Source organism: Phodopus roborovskii, unplaced genomic scaffold (genome assembly GCF_943737965.1).
Source record: "Phodopus roborovskii unplaced genomic scaffold, PHOROB, whole genome shotgun sequence".
Classification (NCBI taxonomy): Eukaryota; Metazoa; Chordata; class Mammalia; order Rodentia; family Cricetidae; genus Phodopus; species Phodopus roborovskii.
The window spans coordinates 32,155,149-32,175,817 of NW_026126416.1; the positions used below are offsets into that span (position 1 = coordinate 32,155,149).

Below are 20,669 nucleotides of genomic sequence, written 5' to 3' on the forward strand. Positions count from 1 at the left end.
AGCCAGCATTTTGCATTCCCCACTGTAGTTATTAAGATCACCCATGTTTATCCTTGATAATGCGGAAAGAACAGAAAAGTAGAAATGAAACTAAAGAAACAGCTTCTCCCACTCAGGGGAAGATCTCTGCTAACATTTTACAATATAGCTTTCTGGCTCTCTCTAATCCTCTCTCTTCTACCCTCTTCCCCTCCTTCCCTTCCTCCCTCCCTTCCCCTTTTCTCTCCCACTCTCCCACCTTTACATGCTATTATCTCCTTAATAGTTTTTTTTTTTTTTTTTTTTTTTTTTAATCCAGGAATCTGGGTCCTGCCCTCATTTGGCTCCTATCACCAACATCCACATCCACATCTTTTGCTTATTTGCTCTCCTTAGTCATTGTTGTTTTGTTTTGTTTTGTTTTTTAAATCTCAGGATGGCCCCCAGCCCTGCCCACACCCAGCTGCTTGGTGCAAGAGTAGGAGCCTGCATGCCCTACTCCACCCAGTGTGCCAGCTGTGCATGTCCCCATGAGCATCCTGGAGCATTTCTGTCACTACATCATGACTGCTGAGTTCTGGGTGGCTCCTACCCTCTGGACAGGGTCACCTGTCCTGACTCGTTCAGAAATACAATACTTTGCTTCTCTTCTGAATGTCCTTCTTGGTTTGGTCACTCCTCTCCTGGCTGCATCACTGGTATAGTCAGGCTTCCTTCTTGCTGTGCTTCCAAGGGGTGTGTGTGTGTGTGTGTGTATCCTAGTCATTTCTGTCTTCCCAAGCTGCGTCTCAGGTGACTTCCGTCTCACCTAGAAAGTGGCTTTCAGAGCCATACTCAGTGTTGTGTTTTGAAGGATTTTTTTGTTTGTTTGTTTTTTGGGTTTGCTTGTTTGTTTGTTTGTTTGCAGCCCCTCTGGTCTTGTTTCCTCTCCTTGGTCCTGTGGGCTAGGTCATCTCAAAGCTCATTTCTGGTGTGTCATCCCCTAGCCCCAGAGTAGGAGGTTCATCTCACTGTGTTGTGTACTCAGAGATCAGAGTCTTGGGACTCCTGTGGGCAAAGGTGACAAAAGAAATGCCCAGACAATGGAACAAGGAGTTGTCACAAGTCAGGCCAGCAGCATAGCTCCAGACTCTGCTCTTTCTGTTCCTACGTGGTGCATAGAGTGTCACACTCAAGACATTTGGGCTGAGAGGTTTAGGGTCCATGATACCTAGCAGCAATGTGTCAAACAAACCAAAGTACTTGCTCTTGATCCCATGGATAGACCTTAGGAACCCTGGATGTGAAATGACAGTGACAGCCATAAGTTGCTGTGAAGGTCAAATGGAAAAGTGGATTCAATTGTATTTCCTAAAGTGTTAGGCACCCTAATCCCTTTATTTTCTTGGTGCCTCCATTTCTGAGGGGTGGCAGAAAGCTCCGCTTGGATCTTCTGGTTCTGGCTGATCTTTGTGGTTATTTGTAGGACCCTCAGCACCATCTCCCTAGATTGGGGACAAGGGTGTTACACAAGGAGCTACAGACAAGGAGACCAGAATTGTCTCAGGGGCATACCAGAAATTTCTGGCAGGGTGGCAGGGCTGGAGTCAGCTCCCCAGCCTCAGTGGGTCTTAGAAAGGTCTGGAGCTTCCCTGGTGCCACCCGGCTTGAGTTGGCCTGTTCCTTGGGGACAACAGGTGAGTAATCTTGTGCTCTTCTCCTGAGGTCACAGCCTGCTTCTGCACAGATAGGAAAGTAAGATGATGCTCAGTGATCTTGCCCAGCTTCTCTGAACAAGGGGATCCTGTTGTGATCAGGGCTACCTCCCTGTCTCCCCATACTTCTCCCACACCCTGTGACTAATGGTCTGCTGGAACCCAGTGGAAGGCCAAACCTGCAAGTCACCTCCTCAGGCTCAGAGCCCAGATCTTATTCAGATACCAAGGTCCAGGCAAAAGAGTCACCTTTGGTTTCCTGGTCCCAAATGAACTTTGTGCCCTTGTGGTTCTGTTCCTTCTTTTCTTCCTCCCTCCCACCCTCCCTCCCTCCCACCCCCTCCCTCCCTTCCATTCTCCCTTCCACTCTCCCTCCCACCCTCCCTCCTTCCCTTCCTACCTCCCCCCACCCTCCCTCCCTCCTACTGTCCCTTCTTCCCTCCAACCCTCCCTCCCTCCCTCCCTCCCACCCTACCTTCCTCCTTCCTTTTCTCCTTCTTTCCTCCTTCTTTCTTTTATTTATTTATTTTTAATTGTAGGTATGCGGATGTGTTGCCTGCATGTATGTCTGTGCATTACATGCATTTCTGGTGCCTGCAAAGTCCAGAAGAGGACATCAGATTCTTGGGACTGGAGTTACAGATGGTTGTGAGATACCACCTGAGTGCTGGGAACCAAACCTGAGTCCTCTGGAAGAGCAGCCATTGCTCTTTAACTGCCTACCTCTCCATCCCCCCCCCCCCACCTCCCCGTTAATTTAATATCCTGGCTTCTCCCTCTCCCTGGGTCCTGGGCAACCTGGCCCTGGTTCTGCTCCTGACTCCTCTCCTTCTCCTGCCCCGTGGATTCTCTCTCCACTGGATTCTCTCTCCACCAGCCTATAACTAGCATCCTGCACCCCCCCCCCCCCCGGACATATGCCTTCTCCTTAGGGAACCTTTCCTGGTCCCTGCCCTGGGACCTTCCCTCTCCCTGGGATCCATCTTTGACAGGTGATCCTTCCTCACTGACAGCTCAAAGGCTGTCAAAGGTAGCATGGCTACCTTGTGCATGCATTAGGTGGCTGCATAAGGACTCTGCATGCAGAAACCATGTGGAACTGAGGCCACACAGAGATTGGCCAACAGCAGCTCCATGACTCCAGTTTCAATAGACCCCACTGCTGAGACTCGTTCTCAACTGCTTCCTTCCCTATAAAATAAGCAAGCGCCTCCTGCCTGTTCTCTCTCTTTCCATTTCTGCTCCTAACACCTACCCCTTTCTTTGCTCCCTTTCCCAATAAACTCTGTGTGGGTTTGTTGAGTTTGGTGGATCGTGTTTCATCACCCGAAGCTGAGGCAAGAAACAATACCCCCTTTTTATCTTTTGTTGGTTTTCTTCTTTTTTTAGAAGGACACATGGCAAAAATTTATTGAGAAGCAAAGGAACAGCTTTGCAGCAGGGATGAGTCTTGAAAATGTTTCTCCACTGTGGTACTCTTGCCTCTCTCTCCTTCCAGGGGCTACCACACACCAGTCTAGAGTGCCCCTGACCATGGCAGGTCCTCTGGGGAGGACGGATGTGGATGCCCTGCCCTCTACTCCGGGGATTATAACTGTCCTAGCAGGAATGAAGATATTCTAAAAGACACTTGTGCCCCTCCCTTTGGTTATCAGATCTCTGAAGCAACGAATCCAAGGAATTGGACTTTCTCCAGGAATCTTATGCTTGGAGAAAGAAAAGGTTGAATCCCGGCACCAGCCAGTGCAGAAAGAGATTTCACACAGTTCTGACAACTTGCTGGAGAGACTTGGAACGGAGACAATGGGACCACACCTTGCCTGGGACTGCTTAGCTATGCATACATCCTTACTTTAAAACATCAGCTGAGCAAGGGCAGCAATGAGAGACAGCCAAAATGGAGAGGGGGCATGACAAAGTGAGGAGATAGACCAAACGCCCACAGCGCTCAGCCCTACTCAAAGAGCTCCAGGCAACTAAGACATGCTGAGAGTGGGAATAGTCTTCCCCAGGGAAGAGCACAGCAATTGCTTATCTAACACCGAATGGTGAGTTCTGCAAGCATACATAGGAGTTTAGATGCTGCATCAAATATTTAGAGTTACAGAGCTCTGGAGTTCTGCTGCATTCCAAGGCTAGCCTAGTAGTTCTTTGCAGGGGGTTTCAGGAAAACGAATGTCTTGATTTCCTCATCTGTCATATAAGACCAGAAAGAACTCCTAATTCACAGGGGACTAAGAGATAGCTCAATACTTAAGATCACTTGCTGATATCCAAGAGGACCCAGGTTTAGTTCCCAGCACCTATCTGGTGTCTCACAACCAGCTGTAACTCCAGATCCAGTCCAGGGGATCTGAAACCTTCTCTTGGCCTGCATATCACTTCATACATGTGATACACAGGTATACATATAGGCAAAACATTCATGCACATTAAAATAGATAAATCTTTGGACTGGACATAGTGGCATATGTCCAATCTTTAATTCCAGCCTGAGAGTCAGCCTGGTCTACATAGTAAGGGATCAGCCAATGCTACATAGTGGGACCTTGCCTCAAGTCAATCAATTAACCAACCGATATATATATATATATATATATATATATATATATATATATATATACCCTCCTGATTCATAGAGATGAGAGACTAAGAGGGATAACACACACAAGAATTTAAAATAGTATCTAGCACCCAAAATTATTGTATTAGTGGTAGTAGTCCTACTATTGTCTACTACCTTTAATCACTGGCAATGATGTTAATATTGGAGAAATGTTTTGGTTGGTGGAGAGTGTTGAGAAGGCTTCCTGGCTGGATGATGTTCTAACCTGGAGACAAGTAGACAGAGAAAATTCAGAAAAAAGAGATCATTGAGAGGAGAAAGAGAGAGAGAGACAGAGAGACAGAGAGACAGAGAGAGAGCCCACACACAGATGAGAAGGAGAGGTCTCCATCAGAGAACTGAAGGGGTTTGGCATACCTGGGCTCCAGGTGGGGAGAGAAAGGTGACCCTCAAGGGCTTTTAGGGTATGTTGAGAAATTTAGACTTCACACACAGGAGAACTATTTGTTTGAATTGGCTCATCACATCAGAAAAATCATTGGTAAGACATAAAGGCCCTGGATGGTCCTGGATTCGGGACAGAGCAAGTTGAGAGTATATAGGAAGGGTTGGAGAAAGGAAAGAGAAGAGAGAAAATAAATTAATTATAATTTAAAAAAATGTTGAAAAATCAATAGTGCTAAATTTGGAGAAGGAGGGTGGGAAGTTGGTTAGGAGATGTTATGTAGACAAGCTGGAGTTTCAGTGAGGGTAGAGCTGAGGGACACAGAGAGGAAGGGGCAGTTTTGGGTGCTAATAAAGGGTTGACCTGGACTGATTAAGTAGAGGGAGGTAAGAAGAGGAGAAATGGTCCAGATTCCACCTTCATTGCCTGGGTGCCGTATCCTCACTCACCAAGACCAGAAGCACCAGAGGAAAGGCAAGTATGTTCAGAGGGAGGGGAGAGGCAATCATTGGGGCACAATGAGTGTGAGGTGTCAAAAGCAGGCAAAGAAGAGGGGTCTGCAGGCCACAGCTCTGGGGACCAACTAAGTTCATGACGGGGTGACTGGAATGGGAAAAGGTGAGCTCCCAGGACACCCCGGAAAGCACCAGCATGGGAGTGAAGGGACTCTGCAAGTGGGGTCTGAGAAGAAAACAACAGACTGGATGGGAAAGTAGGAGGATGAGAAGAGAGATGGAAGAGGAGAGGAGAATTTCTTAAACAAGAGATAAGGGCCTGCATGTGTATTGAGTTGTAGAAGGTCCATCAAGGGCAAGAAAGGGTTCCTGGCCTTCGGAGGGAGTAGATGAGAATGGTGTCAGGGAGCCTGGGGAGGGAAGGTAGATGGAATGGAGTTGAAGAGCAGGTGAGAAACAAAGCAGTAGACTAGAGGATTGAACAGAGGAATTGGGAGAAACGGTCGGAGGTGTAGGGTCCAATGGGTTAAGGAGGTTGAGGATCAAAGGTTAAGTGTTGATGTGTTAGTGAGTTGGGGCTATAGGTGTGCCTCAGTGGTAGGGTGTTCACTTAGCATGCTTGAGGCCCTGGGTTCACTCCTCAGCACAGCAACAAACCAATAACCTTAGAGAACCGTATTTGTGCATCTGTGAAAGCTACCAGAGAACTGAAAACACAAGGGAGAAGATGACATGAGTGGGTGGGCTCCTCAGGGGACCTAGAAATTAGGGGATGCAGGAAGAAGTAACTCACAGCAGGGAAGGCAGAGTGGGTTTTCCCAGACACTATTCACACGGGATCCTTCTCCGGTCTTCTCCCTCTCTGCCCTGCCCCTTAACACAACACCCCCCTCTGTCTTTCTCCTCTGGAGAAACTTGGGTATTGCTGGGCAATTGCTCTACCGTGAAGCTATGCTATCATCATGCCTTTCTCTTGTTATGTGTGTATGAGTGCTTGCCTGCTTGTCTGTGCACCATGTGCATGCCTGGTGCCTGCGGGAGGCCAGAAGAGGGCATCAGATCCCTGAAACTGGCCTTAAAGACAGTTGTGAGTCCCCATGTAGCTGCTGGGACTCAAACTCAGGTCCTTTGGAAGGGTAGCCCATGCTCACAACTCTGGACTGTCTATCCAGTCCTACCTCTGCTAATTTTATTTGTGATTCACTGAGGGTCTGGATGGTCTCACTCAAAACAGTATCCCTGCCGGGGGGTGGGGGGGAGGAGAAAAAGTCATATTAAGGATGGTCCCTAGTGTGTTCTGTTAGCACTTAAGCTCCAGAAAGAAAGGTCTCCCATTTAAGGGCTCACTGAGGCCCTCTTAGTTGTGAGCCATAGTCTAGGACCTGATACTCTTTCCCGAAGGAGCACAGTTCCCTCCATCCCTCTGAGACCCTGTCGATTCTCTCCAGTTTTTCCTGGCTCCCTTACCATAGCCCTATTGCCTAAGAGCTATCAAAGGCCCAATAGCACAAAGGCCCTGATGGTTCCACAGCCTCCACGCCTCTCTCAGCTGAGCAACACTGCCAAGAAAAACCAGAGGGCAAGTGAGAAAACCAGTTGTGATCTGCCCGTCAGAGGTGGCATTGCAGCAGCTGGCCCCACCTCCAGTGTCTCCTGGAGCCTCGGGATGGAAGGGGAAGCAGACACCCCTGGACCAGTTCCCTAAAGCTCCAGTCCATCCAGCTGTCTGTGGTGAAGCAGCCCTGGAGCCAGAAACAGCCACCATGGCCCAAGGTAGGGAAGTCACATGGGGTGGCTAGAAAATGGGGACAACGAAGACCCAGAGTCATCAAGGGCAGGAGGGTGGTTCAGAGGGAGAAAGGAGTAAGTACAGAGTTGGTCTAGGAAGGAAGCCAAGAACTCTCAGAATTCACTGATCCCCTGAGAACCAGGAGGCAGGGTGGAAATAAACAGGCTACCATGACTGCCTCCACAAAAAGGTGAGATGGGCAGGGCAAGGGATTAGGGGCACTGGGATTCCTGTCCTCTGACACCAGCTAACTTTTTCACATTGGCCAACTCACTTCTCTAGTTTCTGTCTCTCATGCCTGGAAATCAGAAGGGTTTGAACCCTTCTTGAAGGTTCCTTACAGCGTTGAAGTTCTCTGAATCTTCCTATCTTCTGCCTTAACTTCGGAAGTCATCTTCATCATCTTCTGTAGACATCATCCTCTCTTCTCTAGATAAAGAGTCACTCTGAAGATGAAATAGTTAGATGACACCATCTATGGGGAAGGGCTTTTAACTTACTCTACACATGTGACATCATCACCTTCTTTACCATAAGTAAAATAATAAATATTTTACTATTTCCTTAATTTTTATGTAAAACGTATATAATTTTAATTACAGAGGAAGTATATGAAAAATCCATTTGGAGTAGAATACAGCAATAATTGCAGATAAAACTCTAAGTACACCAACCTCATCTTGAGTAACCATTGTTTTCAGTCTTTGGTCTAGACATTAGTATTCATATATATTCTGAATGTAACTGATTGGATCAGCATGTGTTGCTATAAATTCAGATACTATCATTCTATAAATATCAACTTAATATTTTTCATTGTGTATGGTTTTCTACAGTGTATGATTTATTCATCTCACCCTCTTCTAATGGACACTTAAGTCATTCCCTTTTTAAAGATAGACAAGCAATCTTACAGTCGGCATTCTTACGCATGCTTCTGGCTACTCATGAAGGCATGTCTCTCTAGGACAGACATTGAGGTCACTTACTTTCTAAGTTCTTCCTACCACCCCCTCGCTAGTTCCCTCATTCTCTCCTTACTTCAGGAAGAGAAGACATACTCTGAAAATGAACATCCTGTTTGAATATAGATAGATTAAATATAGTATATCAAAACAACAGACTATTGTTTGGTCATGAAAAGGAAGCTTGTATGTGTCATGGGAGGGGGTTGACATGGCCCATAGTGTGTCTGGAGGATAGGCCATATCTGAAGTGCTTCCAGTCAGGCAGGTGTTGCCTGGCCTGTTGGGTAGCCTTAGTCACGCACAGACCTGAGCCAGTTAGTGTTCTCTGCCCAGTCAACTGCTCTCCAAAGGTTAGTTTGTTTGTTGTTTGAGACAGGCTGTCCTGGAACCCACTCTGTAGACTAGGCTGACCTTGAACTCACAGAGATCTGCCTGCCTCTGCCTCCTGAGTGCTGAGATTAAAGGCGTGTGCCACTACTGCCTCCTTTTTTTTTTTTTTTTTTTATCATTAGGAAAAAGTCAATTTTTTTCCCCAAGAGGCAGGGTTGGAGTGTTCTTTCTGAACATGAGTGAAAGCCAGCAATGGACAGTAGCTGTTGGGCAAAGACTCCTGACAAGTCACAAATTGGAGTTTAACATGAGACAAAAACCTCCATCTACCAGAAGCCCTATTTCGCCCCCTAGGTGTAGATGACATGATATTTCATCTATCCAAGGTTGTGGTAAAAGTTAAATAGTAAACATAACCCAGATAAAGTGCTGAGAGAATCTAAAACTTGAAATATGTGCAAGTGGTTTTTCATAAGATAGAGAACTCTTCAAATATCAACCATGTCCGTGAATCTTTATGTGCTGATGACTACTCTGATGATTCGTTAACAACAACAATAATAAACAACTAGCTAATTAAAAAAGATGCATGTTTGGGAGCATGGGAGGATGGGAGGGAGAGGGAACTGGGGTTGATATGCAAAATACGATTGTTTCTAATTTAAATTTTGAAAAATTGCTCAACAACAAAGAAAAGAAAAAGATGCATGTTAGCAGTAAACAAAAATAACACAGAGAGGGTTAGAAGATAAAGTGGGGGTGGGGTGGGGTGGGGTGTGTGGCGGTACATGCCTGTAATACTAGCAACTTGGGAGGCTGAGGCGGGATGGTTGAGTTTCAGGCTAGCCTGGCAGGTTTCAGACTAATCTGCATGAGTGTGAACCTGTGTGACTGTGGTCCCACTCTTTAAAACAGAAAATAAAGATTGATGTTTATTGAGATACCTTTATATGGCTGATTTAAGTCACATTTGTTTCTAACAGCTTTGTTGAAACATAATAAAGACCATCCATTTGAAGTACAGTTAAGTGTATTTATACAGTTCTGAAAGTGACACTACTATCTACCTCCAAAACATGCTCATCACCTCAAAAAAAAAAAAAAAAAAAAAAAAAAAAAAAAAAGCAATCAGAGCCGGTGTGGTGGTGCACACTTTTAATCCCAGCACTCAGGAAGCAGAGGCAAACTGTGAGTTTGAAGCCTGCCTGGTCTGTAGAGTGAGTTGCAGGACAGCCAGGACTATGCAGCTATGTTGAGGAGGAGGACGAGGAAGGAGGAGGAAGAAGAAGGAGAGGATGAGAAAGAGAAGAAGAGGAGGGGGAAAAGGACGGAGAGGAGGAGGGAGAGGAGGAGGGAGAGGAAAGGAGAAGGAGGGAAGAAGCAGAAAAAAGCAGCAGCATTCAGTTCCTATTCCACCCTTCTCTGGTCCCTGACAATCCCTAATCTACCTTCAATCTCTATGGACTTGATTGTTCAGACATTTCATAGAAATGGCATCACACAAAATGTGTTCTCTTGCATCTGACTCCTTTCACTAATTTTCCAAGGTCCATTCATGTTGTAATGTGCTCAGTTAAATAAGCCCATTCTTTTGACATGCTACGTTTTCTCTATTTATCAGTCGGTAGATACTTGTGCCTTTATAACTTTTCAGCTATTTCTGTATAGTGTTACAATCTATCAGCATCCACATGTGGGCTTGCCATGAGTATATGCATTTGCTGTTTGGTGGTATACAATAAAGGGTTGAATCACATGATAACTCTGTGTTTTCTAGTGTTCTCCAAAGTGCTGTACCATTTTATAAACCCAGTAGCAAGGTCTGAGTATCCTATAGTGCTGCATCCTCATGGGTGTGAACAGTTCCTGTGTGTTTACCTAATGACCTGAGCATTCTTCCATGTGCTTATTGTCTTTTTCTTATTTTGTTTAGAGTAAGATCTGTTCAAATCAGTTACCCATATTGGGTGGGAGACATGCCATATGAGTATGTAGGGGGTCATAGGACAATCTTGTGGGGTTGGTTTTTGCCTTCTATCACGTGGGCCACAGGAGCTGAATTTAGGTTGTCAGGCCTATGCAACAAGTACTTTACCTACTGTTTTTTGTTTTTTGTTTTTTGTTTTTTTTTGGTATTGTAGGGTTAATCATCCATCCATCCATCTGGTTACAAATACCTAATTAGATATATGATTTGCAAATACATCCTCACATTCTGTGGATTATATTTTTACACTTTTTTATGTCCTTGAAGAAGAAATACCATTAGTTTTGATGAGGCCCAATTTACTTGGGATTTCCCACTGATTCTGCTTCTCCTTTCATATCTAAGAAACCATTGCCTACTTCAAAACGTACCTGTTTTCTTCTGAGTTTTATAGTTTTAGCTCTCATGTTTAGATGTTTGATCCATTTTGAGTTAATTTTTGCATATCATGTGAAGTAGGCAACCAATTTCACTCTTTCCCACTAATTTTTTAGTGTCTATTTACATATATTAGTTGCATTGTCTGCATATTTGTATGTGCACTGTGTGTGCTAGGTGCCCACGGAAGTCAGAAGAAGGTGTCAGATCTCTGAGACCTGGAGTTACAGACAGCCATGCAGGTGCTGGGAATTGAACCCGGGTCCTCTGCAAGAGCAACCTGTGTTCTCTGCTGAGCTGTTCCTCCAGCCCAGACCACTTCATTTTTCACAAATGAGTATCTTCTTCTTCCTCCTCCTCCTTTCTCCTTCTTCAAAACACAGCCAAGATAAAGTAGGTAGGTCTCTATCCTTAGCTTACATCTAGTGTTGTTACATCTCTCAAATTCATGGTCTCTTCTTACATTATTGCTGTTAAACACACAATTATAAAAACCTCTGAGTGAATTTGGCATTGCCTGTTGTACAATGTGAGGCCTCTTTTTCTAAGACTCTCAGGTCTAGCCCACTGATTTGTGTCTGTGATGATGCCACCCCAAATTGCCTGGATTACTGGCTTTATAGCAAACTTAAAAGTATAGAAGTGCAAGCCCTCTGCTTTAAAATTGTCTTAGAGCTGGACATGGGCCATGCCTGTGCTCCCAACACACTGGAGGCTGAGGCAGGAGGACTGCCATGAGTTCCTCCTACATAGCAAGATACTGTGTTATCTTTCCCCTCAAAAAAGAAATAAAAAGATAGTTTTGATTACTATAGATCCTTTTTTCCTTCCCTATTTATTTTATGATCCACTTCTCAGTTTCTGCAAAAGGGCAGTTGTGCTTAAAATTTTTGATTAAAATTGTATTTATTTTCAATTTACATACCAACCCCAGCTTCCCTCCTCCCATCCCCCTTCCTTCTCCCTCCCCTCCCATTCCTCATAGGAGATAAGGCCTTTCTTGGGGAGTTCAAAGTCTAGCATACCAAGTTGAGGCAGGACCAAAGCCCTTCACGCTGTATCAAGGCTGAACACAGTATCCCTCCATAGGGAATGGGCTCTAAAAAGCCCATTCATGCCCCTGGGTTAGGGCCTGGTGTCATTGCCAGCGCCCCCTCCCACTAAGTCACTTAACTGTCACCCACATTCAGAGAGTCTGGTTTGCTCTCATGCGGGTTTCCCAGCTGTCAGTCCACAGTCTGTGAGCTCACACTAGCTCGGGTCAGTGGTTTTCCCTATCATGGTCTTGACCCCTTTATTCATAAGATCCCTCCTCCCTCTCTACTACTCCAGGAGCTCAGTCCAGTGCTTGGCTGTGGGCCACGGCATCTGCTATCTGTTACTGGATGTAGGTTCTATGATGACAATTAGGGCACTCACTAATCTGATTAAAGAGGGAGGCCCGTTCAGACACCTTCTCCGTTATTGCTAGATGTTTTCGTCGGTGTCATCCTTCTGGATTCCTGAGAATTTCTCTAGTACCAGATTTCTCCCTAACCCCATAATGGCCCCCTTTATCAAGATATCTTTCATTGGTCTTGCCCTCCATCCATTCTCCAACTCTGTCTTCGTGATCCCTCATGTTCCCATCCCCATATCTTCTCTTCTACCCTCTCCCAGTCTGAGAATTTTATCCCCCTCCAACTTCTCCCATGCCACTTACCCCTCTCAAATCCACGACCTCTTCTTTAACTGTTATTGTCATGCACACATAAACATATGTATAAATCCTTCTGAATCCATTTAGTGTTGCTTGTATATACATGTGTTTAGGGTTGACCACTTGGGATTGACTAAGCAATCAGGGAGCTCATCTATGAAAATTTACATTCTCTCTCTCTTTGCAGCCATTGATTACCTGTACATGTTCATCTTAGGATAAAACCTTGTGAAATTTCCCCCATCCACACTGTCATGTCTACAGTGATTCATTACACAGGTCTTGTTTAGGCAAAGGAATGTTGAGGCTTCATGGGTGCAGCTTCCCTGTCATATCTACAAGACACTATATAGCAGCAGACATCCTGGGCCTCTGGCTCTTACAATGTCTCCTCTCATGATTTTCCCTGAGAGTTAGGTAGGAGTTGCATTGTAGATGTTTCAAATGATGTGAGCAGTTGGGTGTTTGGTCAGTATTGTGTTGAATGTAGAGCCATTAGAATACTATTGTTAACTGTCACTTGAATGATACAATCTTTTAACCCACAAATGGGATATTTTTCCATTATTTAAGTGAATTTCTTTAAACAACATTTTGTGGTAAAAGTTTTGCATTCTGTTGTGAATGTATTACTAATTAAATCAGTCTTGCTATATTAAGTGGAATGACTTTTAACATTTTTTTCTCAGATTATTCATTGTGGTGTAAGAAAATACAGTTGAATATGCATATTGGAATTGCATCCATCCTGAAGTCTTTCTGTAATTGTTATTTCTAAATAGAGAGCATTAATATTCTTATGCCATGTGCGAATAGAGGTGATTTTGCTTATTTTCAATCTGAATGTCTTTGATCTCTTTTCCTTGCCTTTTGGTCCTGGCTGGAAACTCCAGTACACTTTGTCTTTAAGGAGACAAGGGAAGGCAAGAACGCATGTCTTTATTCCTTATCTTAGCAGGAAAGCAGCCAGCATTTCACTATTAAATAGGCTTAGCTGTGGGTTTTTATAGAGACCATTATCATGATAAGGGACTCCGTCCTTAGTTGCTGAATTTTTTTAAACATGAAAGGGTGTTAGACTTTGGCAAATGATTTGGTTAATTTTTTTAATCAAAGCACAGCCAAGATAAAGCAGGTAGGTTTCTGTCCTTCTCAGCTTACATCTAGTGTTGGAATATAGACAAAAAAGTAGCTAAGAGCTGGGTGTGGTGGCACAAACCTGCTGTCCCAGAGCTCTAGGGACGGAGCAAGGAGCCTGAGCTACAGAAGTAGATACGACAAGAAAGAACAAAGAATATCTGAGTTCTATGCTGAGGCTGAGACGAGTTGGACCCCAGGAAAAATGTATCGATGTAGATGAGCATATGAGCAGGACACATGCGTTACCTGGTCAGCGTGAGCAGTTAATATTAAGAGTAATTCATTTCAATGCTGTAGAGCATTACAGAATGGGAAGAAGAGTGGCCACCTGGGGCAGGTTTCATGGGGGAGGGAGGTCTCGGGGGGCAAGTAGGTCTTTGTACCACCAGCTCCCAAATAATGACACGGAAACTTGTTATTAATTATGAAAGCTTGACCTTAGATTAGGCTTGTTCACTAGCTCTTATAACTTAAATTAACCCATTTATTTTAATCTACATTTTTATCCAGTGGTTCGTTACCTCATCTCTCCATACTGCTCATGCTTTCTCTGCATCTGGCTGGCCACCCCACCTTCCTTCTTCTTCCCAGAGCGCGCTCTCTCTCTCTCTTTCTCTCTCTCTCTCTGTCTCTGTCTCTCTCTCTCTCTCTGTCTTTCTGCCCAGAAGTCCTGGCTATATCTATAACTCCAGCCTAGCTGTTAGCCATTCAGCATTTATTACACCAATGGCAGAAACACATTTTCACACAGTGTACAAATACCCCACAACAGGTAGGATTTGGCTACGTAGTGAGGGATAATCTGCTTTGTTCTCTGTTGCTCTAATACATCACTGACCAAAAGCAATTTAGGGGAGGACAGGGTTTATTTGACTTAACAGACTTAACAGATTATACTCCATCACTGAGGGAGGTCAGGGCAGGAGCCTGGGGTCCGGAGCTGAACAGAGGCCACAGAGGAGCCTGCTTACTGCTTTGCTTCCCCTGGCTTGCTCAGCCTACTTTTCTTATACCACCTGGGACCATCTGCCCAGAGCTGGTACCACCCATGGTGGCCTGGGACCTTACCCCTCAGTCAGCAATAAGGAAAATGCCCCACAGACATGTCCACAGGCCAATGTGATGGAAGCAAGTCCTCAACTAAGATTCACTCTTCCTAGGCACATCTAGGCTTGTGTCAAGTTGACAAAAAAAAAAAAAAAAAAAAAAAAAAAAACCAAAACAAAACAAAACTAAGTGTGTGACAGGCGTGTTCTGAACTGAAGCTTTAGCAGGAACAAAACATGCAGACTGCCTGGAGTAAAGGATGATGCTGGGCATGGTGAGAAATAAGAATGCTATCGGATATCGGAGTCAACACTGGACACTGAGGGCCATGTGCCCCGTAAATGAGTGTTCTACGTGCCACAGGACATTTAAAGCAAAATGAGATGGTGTGATCAAACTGTTTTGAGGGAAGGTGGATGGTGTGTTAAGGGAAAAGATGGTAGAAGCAGGAGAATTATCGGAGCCTATTATAGTCACTAAGGGTGAGACAAGGACAGTAGAAAATCATAGGCACTTGGAAAGGGACAACCAACCTCAGTGAAACTGTAAAGGAATGACTGGAAGGGCTTGGTCACATATGAATTGACACAGGTTGAGGAGGTGGGTGAGCCTGTTGTAATTTAAGTGTTGTAAGCCACCCTCAGGTGACTGGGTCAAAGACCACGGTCAAACAAGAATCCAGATACAGTGCTTCTGGGAGGGACATACTAGACAGCAATGTGTTTAATCTGTGTTTTAGCAGAAGAGCCTGAAGGCCGGGGATGTCCTTTCTGACTTTGAGTGTCCAAATTGGTGGTGGTAGAGAGCCAGCAAACTGTTGAAAGTGGGTCAGCTGTGCTAGGGGCAGGCAACCAGAAGCTCGCTCTCAGTTTGCAGCTTGGTACAGAGACAAGTGAGACTGTTCACCTGAATCCCAGAAAGTGGGGGTCAAGCTGGGCAGTGGCGCACGCCTTTAATCCCAGAACTCGGGGCACAGGCAGGTGGGTCTCGGTGAGTACGAGGCCAGCCTGGTCTACAGAGTTGTAGGACAACCAGGGCTACAGAAATAAACCCTGTGTCAAAAGACCAAACAACAAAACCAAAAAAAAAAAAAAAAAAAAAAAAAAAAAAGTGGGAATCAGGATGTCTCTGAAGGCATGCTGGGTTGAAGAAAGCATCAAACCCGGGCAGGTCTAGAGGAAAAACCACATGTCTCTATAAGTGTTCAGGGAAGGAGGTGACAGAGGGTGGAGGAAGTAGGGGAGGAAGTGGAGGGAAAGAGGAATGCTCATGCATCACATCTCATAAACCACACGTATTTCTGTAGTGTTATAGACTCCATTCGACCAACATGGAAACTCAAGTGCAATTACCAAATTACTTCCTTGACTTGAGTTTACACAACTGTTAAGCAATAAACAAAACTGGACTAGGCTTCACAACGCTGATTTTTGTCTGTCCCAGGCTGCCCCATCACAGGGCTAGAGGTGGCCCTCACAGACCTTCAGAGCTCCCGGAACAATGTGCGGCATCGCACAGAGGAGATCAGTGTTGACCGCCTTGTTGTCCGCCGTGGCCAGGCCTTCAGCATCACCCTCTACTTTAAGAACCGGGGCTTCCAGCCAGGCATGGACAGTATCATCTTTGTGGCTGAGACTGGTGAGGAATTGGCCCACAGATGTGTGTGTGTATGTAATGTGTGTATGTGTAGTGTATAGGTGTGTATGTGTAGGGTATGATAGTGGTGTGTGTGTGTGTGTGTGTTATGTGTGAAGTGGAGCATATGTATGTATGAGTGTGGTATAACTGTGTGTATGTATGTACATATGAAGTGAAGCATATGTGTGTGTATGTGTATATAAAGTAGAGTATATATGTACGTGTGTACACATGAAGTAGAACATGTGTGATGTGATATATATGTGTATGTGTAGGGTGTGGTATGTTTGTGGTATATGTGTGTGTGTGTTATGTGTGAAGTGGAACATGTGTGTGTAAAGTGGAGCATGTTTGTGTAAAGTAGAGCATGTGTGTATGTATATGTACATGTGAAGTAGAGTATGTATGTATGTATGTGTGAAGTGGAGCATGTGTGTGTGTGGTACGTGTATGTGCATTACATTATGTGTGTGTGAAGTGGAACATGTATGTGTACAAGCATGCTCATTGAGCAGGATCCTAGAGGAATGGAAGGCCACCTTAAAGATCCTTAGTTATTCTTCTCTCCTAGGACCTTTGCCAGACCTGGCCAAAGGGACACGGGCAGTGTTTAGCCTCACAGGCAGTGGTGGCCCAAGCCCCTGGATTGCTTCCCTGGAGGACAACAGGGCCACCTCCCTGGAAGTGAGCCTGTGTGCCCCTCCCATGGCAGCGGTGGGTCGATACCTCCTGAAAATTCGCATCGACTCCTACCAGGGTTCTGTGACGGCCTACCAGCTCGGGGAGTTCATCTTGCTCTTCAATCCCTGGTGTCCAGGTGAGGCAGGCACCCACTTGGGCTCTTTCACTTCTATCAGCGCTACTGAAGTTCCCAGCTCAAAGCTTTCCAGCCCCTGACATTCGGCCATCTCAAGCCACCCAAACCCTTGACCTCCCACAACCAGGATGGAGAGACCTTGATGTTTATTTACTTATTTGAAATTTTAAAATTATGTCTGAACTTAAATAGAAAGCTATTATTAAGTTTAACCATCATTAACATCTTCCTTCATGATCTGCTTTTAAGTGATTTTGGACCTCTCCATTTAAAAAGTAGTAAATACACACTATTTTGAATATTTGAGGAAAGAAGCAAATGATAAAAGTGAAAGAAAGTGAGAGGGTAAAAGGAGAAAAGAAGAAAGGAGAGGGACAAAGGAGGGAGAGAAAGGGGAAAGGGAAGGGAAGGGAAGGGAAGGGAAGGGAAGGGAAGGGAAGGGAAGGGAAGGGAAGGAAGAACTGGATGGTATGAGACCTGCCAATTTCCAAGTTCCATTTTCTCTGTGGAAGCCTTGTTATTGTTCTCTGTGTAGCCTTACAGAACTATCTTGTGTTTAAATATGCACATGTTGGTACATATCTATGTTGTTGATTCTATGATATGCATCTGAGTGTGATTATACATACCAGTCTCCAATTTGCATTTCTCTTTGAAATACACACCTGTGCCAGTACTTGGGAGGCTGAAGCCAGAGGGTCACTGTGAGTCTGAGACCAGCCCGGACCACATAGTGACTTCCATACCAGACTTGGCTACTGAATGAAACCCTGTCAAAACATATATACCGACTTTAGACACAGTTTCCTACTAGAACATCTTTCTTAACAGTTGTTATGTCATTCCAAGCATTTTTAACTAGTTCCCATTGCTGAAGGCTAGTTTTGGCTATTTCTGGTTTTTCTCTTGAATAAAGCCATAGAGAATATTCCCACCCTGTCTTCTCTCCAAATTTACTCTAAACAAGGTGGATACATAGGCAGCTATGAGAAAGAACGCAGCACAGGCTAGACAGAGCAACCAGGAAGAAGCTAGGGTGCTCAGGCGGAGGCCACGTCAGCCAAGCCTCGCCTCTGGCCTGGACAGTGAGCCCTGCCGAGTTTGATCCTGGTGAGAATGCTGGGCTGTGCGTGTCAGCACTCTGATCCCAGAATGTGGCACTGCACCAACCCCTCCTTCCTTGTCATTGATTTCTCAGGATTGTCATCCACCTGCTGGGTGAAGTTGCCTGCCCTGGACCAAGGAGGGCAAGCTGTCTGACATCCATGCATGTTTATCTTTGTATTTCTACAACTTTCTTTCTCTGTTACACACCACACATACACACACACACATATAGATACCACCCACACAAACCACCCATACCACTCACCCACACACCATACATACACACAAACCACATACTCACCACACATACACACACACACACACACACACACACACACTTTTGGCCTCCAAGACTGGGCTTCAGACTTGAACATGGGAACGCAGAGTCTGTCTGAGTGGCAGGAGGACCACATGGCTTCTGTCCTGAGCTTGAACCCACATCCCAGAGAAGACAAACATTATGGTATCAGTTACCATCAAGATCAACAGCTGCCATATCACTGGGCCAGGGATATTTGGCTGGGAATGTTTGTGACCTCAACTGGTCCAAACCCTGGGATATAACCTACGTGAGGATGGGATCCTTCCTGTACCTCACCTCAGGATCTTCTGGGCCTTCCAGACAGGTCCAGGATGCCTGCTCCAGAGTCTTTGATTTGCTTAAGTTTATTTTAAAGATTAATGCTTTTAGGTCATAGAAGTGACAAGTGTCCAATTATCAATCAGCAAGACAAAAAACATAAGCACTATATGATAAGCTTCAGAATCCTCTACTTGTATACACATATATTATTAATGAAGTTAACTCATGCTATACACATTTTACAGTGTGTTTGAACTTATTATATCACACATAGGGATCCATAGACATCAATACAATTTTCCACCTTACATTAATACTGTACAGAATTCTGTGCTGGAGACACCCTGAAGCTGGTAAGCCAATCTCTCAAGCAGCATGGTGGTTATTTCCACCACAAACATGGTGCTCAGCAGCTTAGAGTCTGGAACTTTGTGCATAACTGAAATGCTTAGATGAAATCCTGACAGTAAGAATGATGAGGTCAATGCCAACCCTCATAGTCTGATTTGCTCTTTTGCAACTAGAATAGTTGGGTGAAGCAGAAAGCTCAGATTATTGAGTTGCTTAGCTCTGTGTGCAAATTTCAGATCTGTAATTAAACTTGGCTTGGAAAACTGCTTTCACTCTGAGATCATTTCTTTGAGTTAACATGGGACTAAGAACCCTGGGCAACTTTATAATAATATATACTCACCAAAGGTAAAATACTATTTTATCTCATGTTCATATTGAGCTGTGTTGAGAATCTGGTGTCCCAAGACTCACTGTCTGCCCTTCAGAACCTGTCTAGGTGCCCTCTCCAGATCTCAGATTCTATAGAACTGTGGGGACAGGAATGGACAAGTGACTTTTCTGCTTTGTGCCCTCCCACTTTGATTCCCAGGAGATGCAGTCTACTTGGACAGTGAGCCCCAGAGGCAGGAGTATGTTATGAATGATTATGGCTTCATCTACCAAGGAAGCAAGAGCTGGATCCTCCCATGTCCCTGGAACTATGGGCAGGTGAGTCCCAGACCAAACAAGCCCCAAACTCATAGGGGAAAGAGGAGCCAGAATGGGGCAAACTGCTGATGCTAGCTGAAGAGCATGTGTGAGAAGCATCTTGGGTTGCTAGGGAAACCGCCATGGAAAGGAGGAGGGAGTGTTATTTGCTGGTCACATGTGACTTGAATAGGGCTTAAGAGAACGGGCAGCTAAAGGCAGCCCAGCCATAGATTTGACTGAGGATGGAGTAGGGCACAATCACAATGGAAATTTTTGCACCTGACATATTGTGCTTCAAACTGAGTTTTCAGGGAGGTCTTGCCTCGCTCTCTCACTTTCTCCTGACAACCCCTGATGCTAAACCCTGACATCAGATCTGCCATACAGCATGCATGTGCCCCTGAATATCTCTCCCAGAAAATGACTGATCAACAATGATGTGTCTTCCCTGACCCTATACCAATGCTTTTTGATTTGTTTGTTTGTTCAATAGACTTTTTCATTGCAAGCATATATATATATATATATATATATATATATATATATATATATATAATTGCAAAAAAAGAAAAAAATTGCAAAAGTGGGTATGATGGTGCATGCCTATAATACCAGTCATTGAAGACCAGAGGCAAGATTTGAAGTTTGTGGTCAGCCTGGGATGCATAGAAAAACCCTTTCAAGAAACAGAGCTGAGGATGCATCTATGTTGGGAGAATACTTACTTGACATGTACAAAACCCTGGGTTTGATTCCCCAGCACCATATAAACAAGGTGTTGTGGTAAACCCCTGTAATCCCAGAACTCAGGAGGTAGAGGTAGGAGGATCAGAAGTTCAGGGTCATCCTTCGCTACATACACTAGGCCACAGGAGATATGTCTGGAAAACAAAGCAAAACCAACCAAATACATTTTTAAAAAATTACAAAACCTTTGTAAAGAAACATTACAAAAATGGACAGCCAGAACATGAAGGTTATCATACCCACTGCCACCAGTTGGGTTCCCCTTGACTTTGTCTTCTACACATCGTCTAATGACTTTATACATAAAACATCTATA

The 20,669-nt window shown here is 44.7% G+C and overlaps 2 protein-coding genes across 2 annotated transcripts in view; one reads left to right on the forward strand and one right to left on the reverse strand.

Annotated features, from left to right (window-relative positions):
* Adal (adenosine deaminase like) overlaps nucleotides 1-20,669 on the reverse strand; it is a 181,657-nt gene that overhangs the window by 63,364 nt on the left and 97,624 nt on the right. The gene's annotated exons all lie outside the window — the stretch shown is intronic.
* Nucleotides 6,704-20,669, forward strand: part of Tgm5 (transglutaminase 5) — a 34,200-nt gene continuing 20,234 nt past the window's right edge. The window contains exons 1-4 of the mRNA XM_051183601.1: nucleotides 6,704-6,912; nucleotides 15,921-16,115; nucleotides 16,687-16,932; nucleotides 19,506-19,624. Of these exons, the coding sequence (XP_051039558.1) occupies nucleotides 6,903-6,912; nucleotides 15,921-16,115; nucleotides 16,687-16,932; nucleotides 19,506-19,624 (570 nt within the window). The 5' untranslated portion in view covers nucleotides 6,704-6,902. The remainder of the gene's footprint in view (nucleotides 6,913-15,920; nucleotides 16,116-16,686; nucleotides 16,933-19,505; nucleotides 19,625-20,669) is intronic.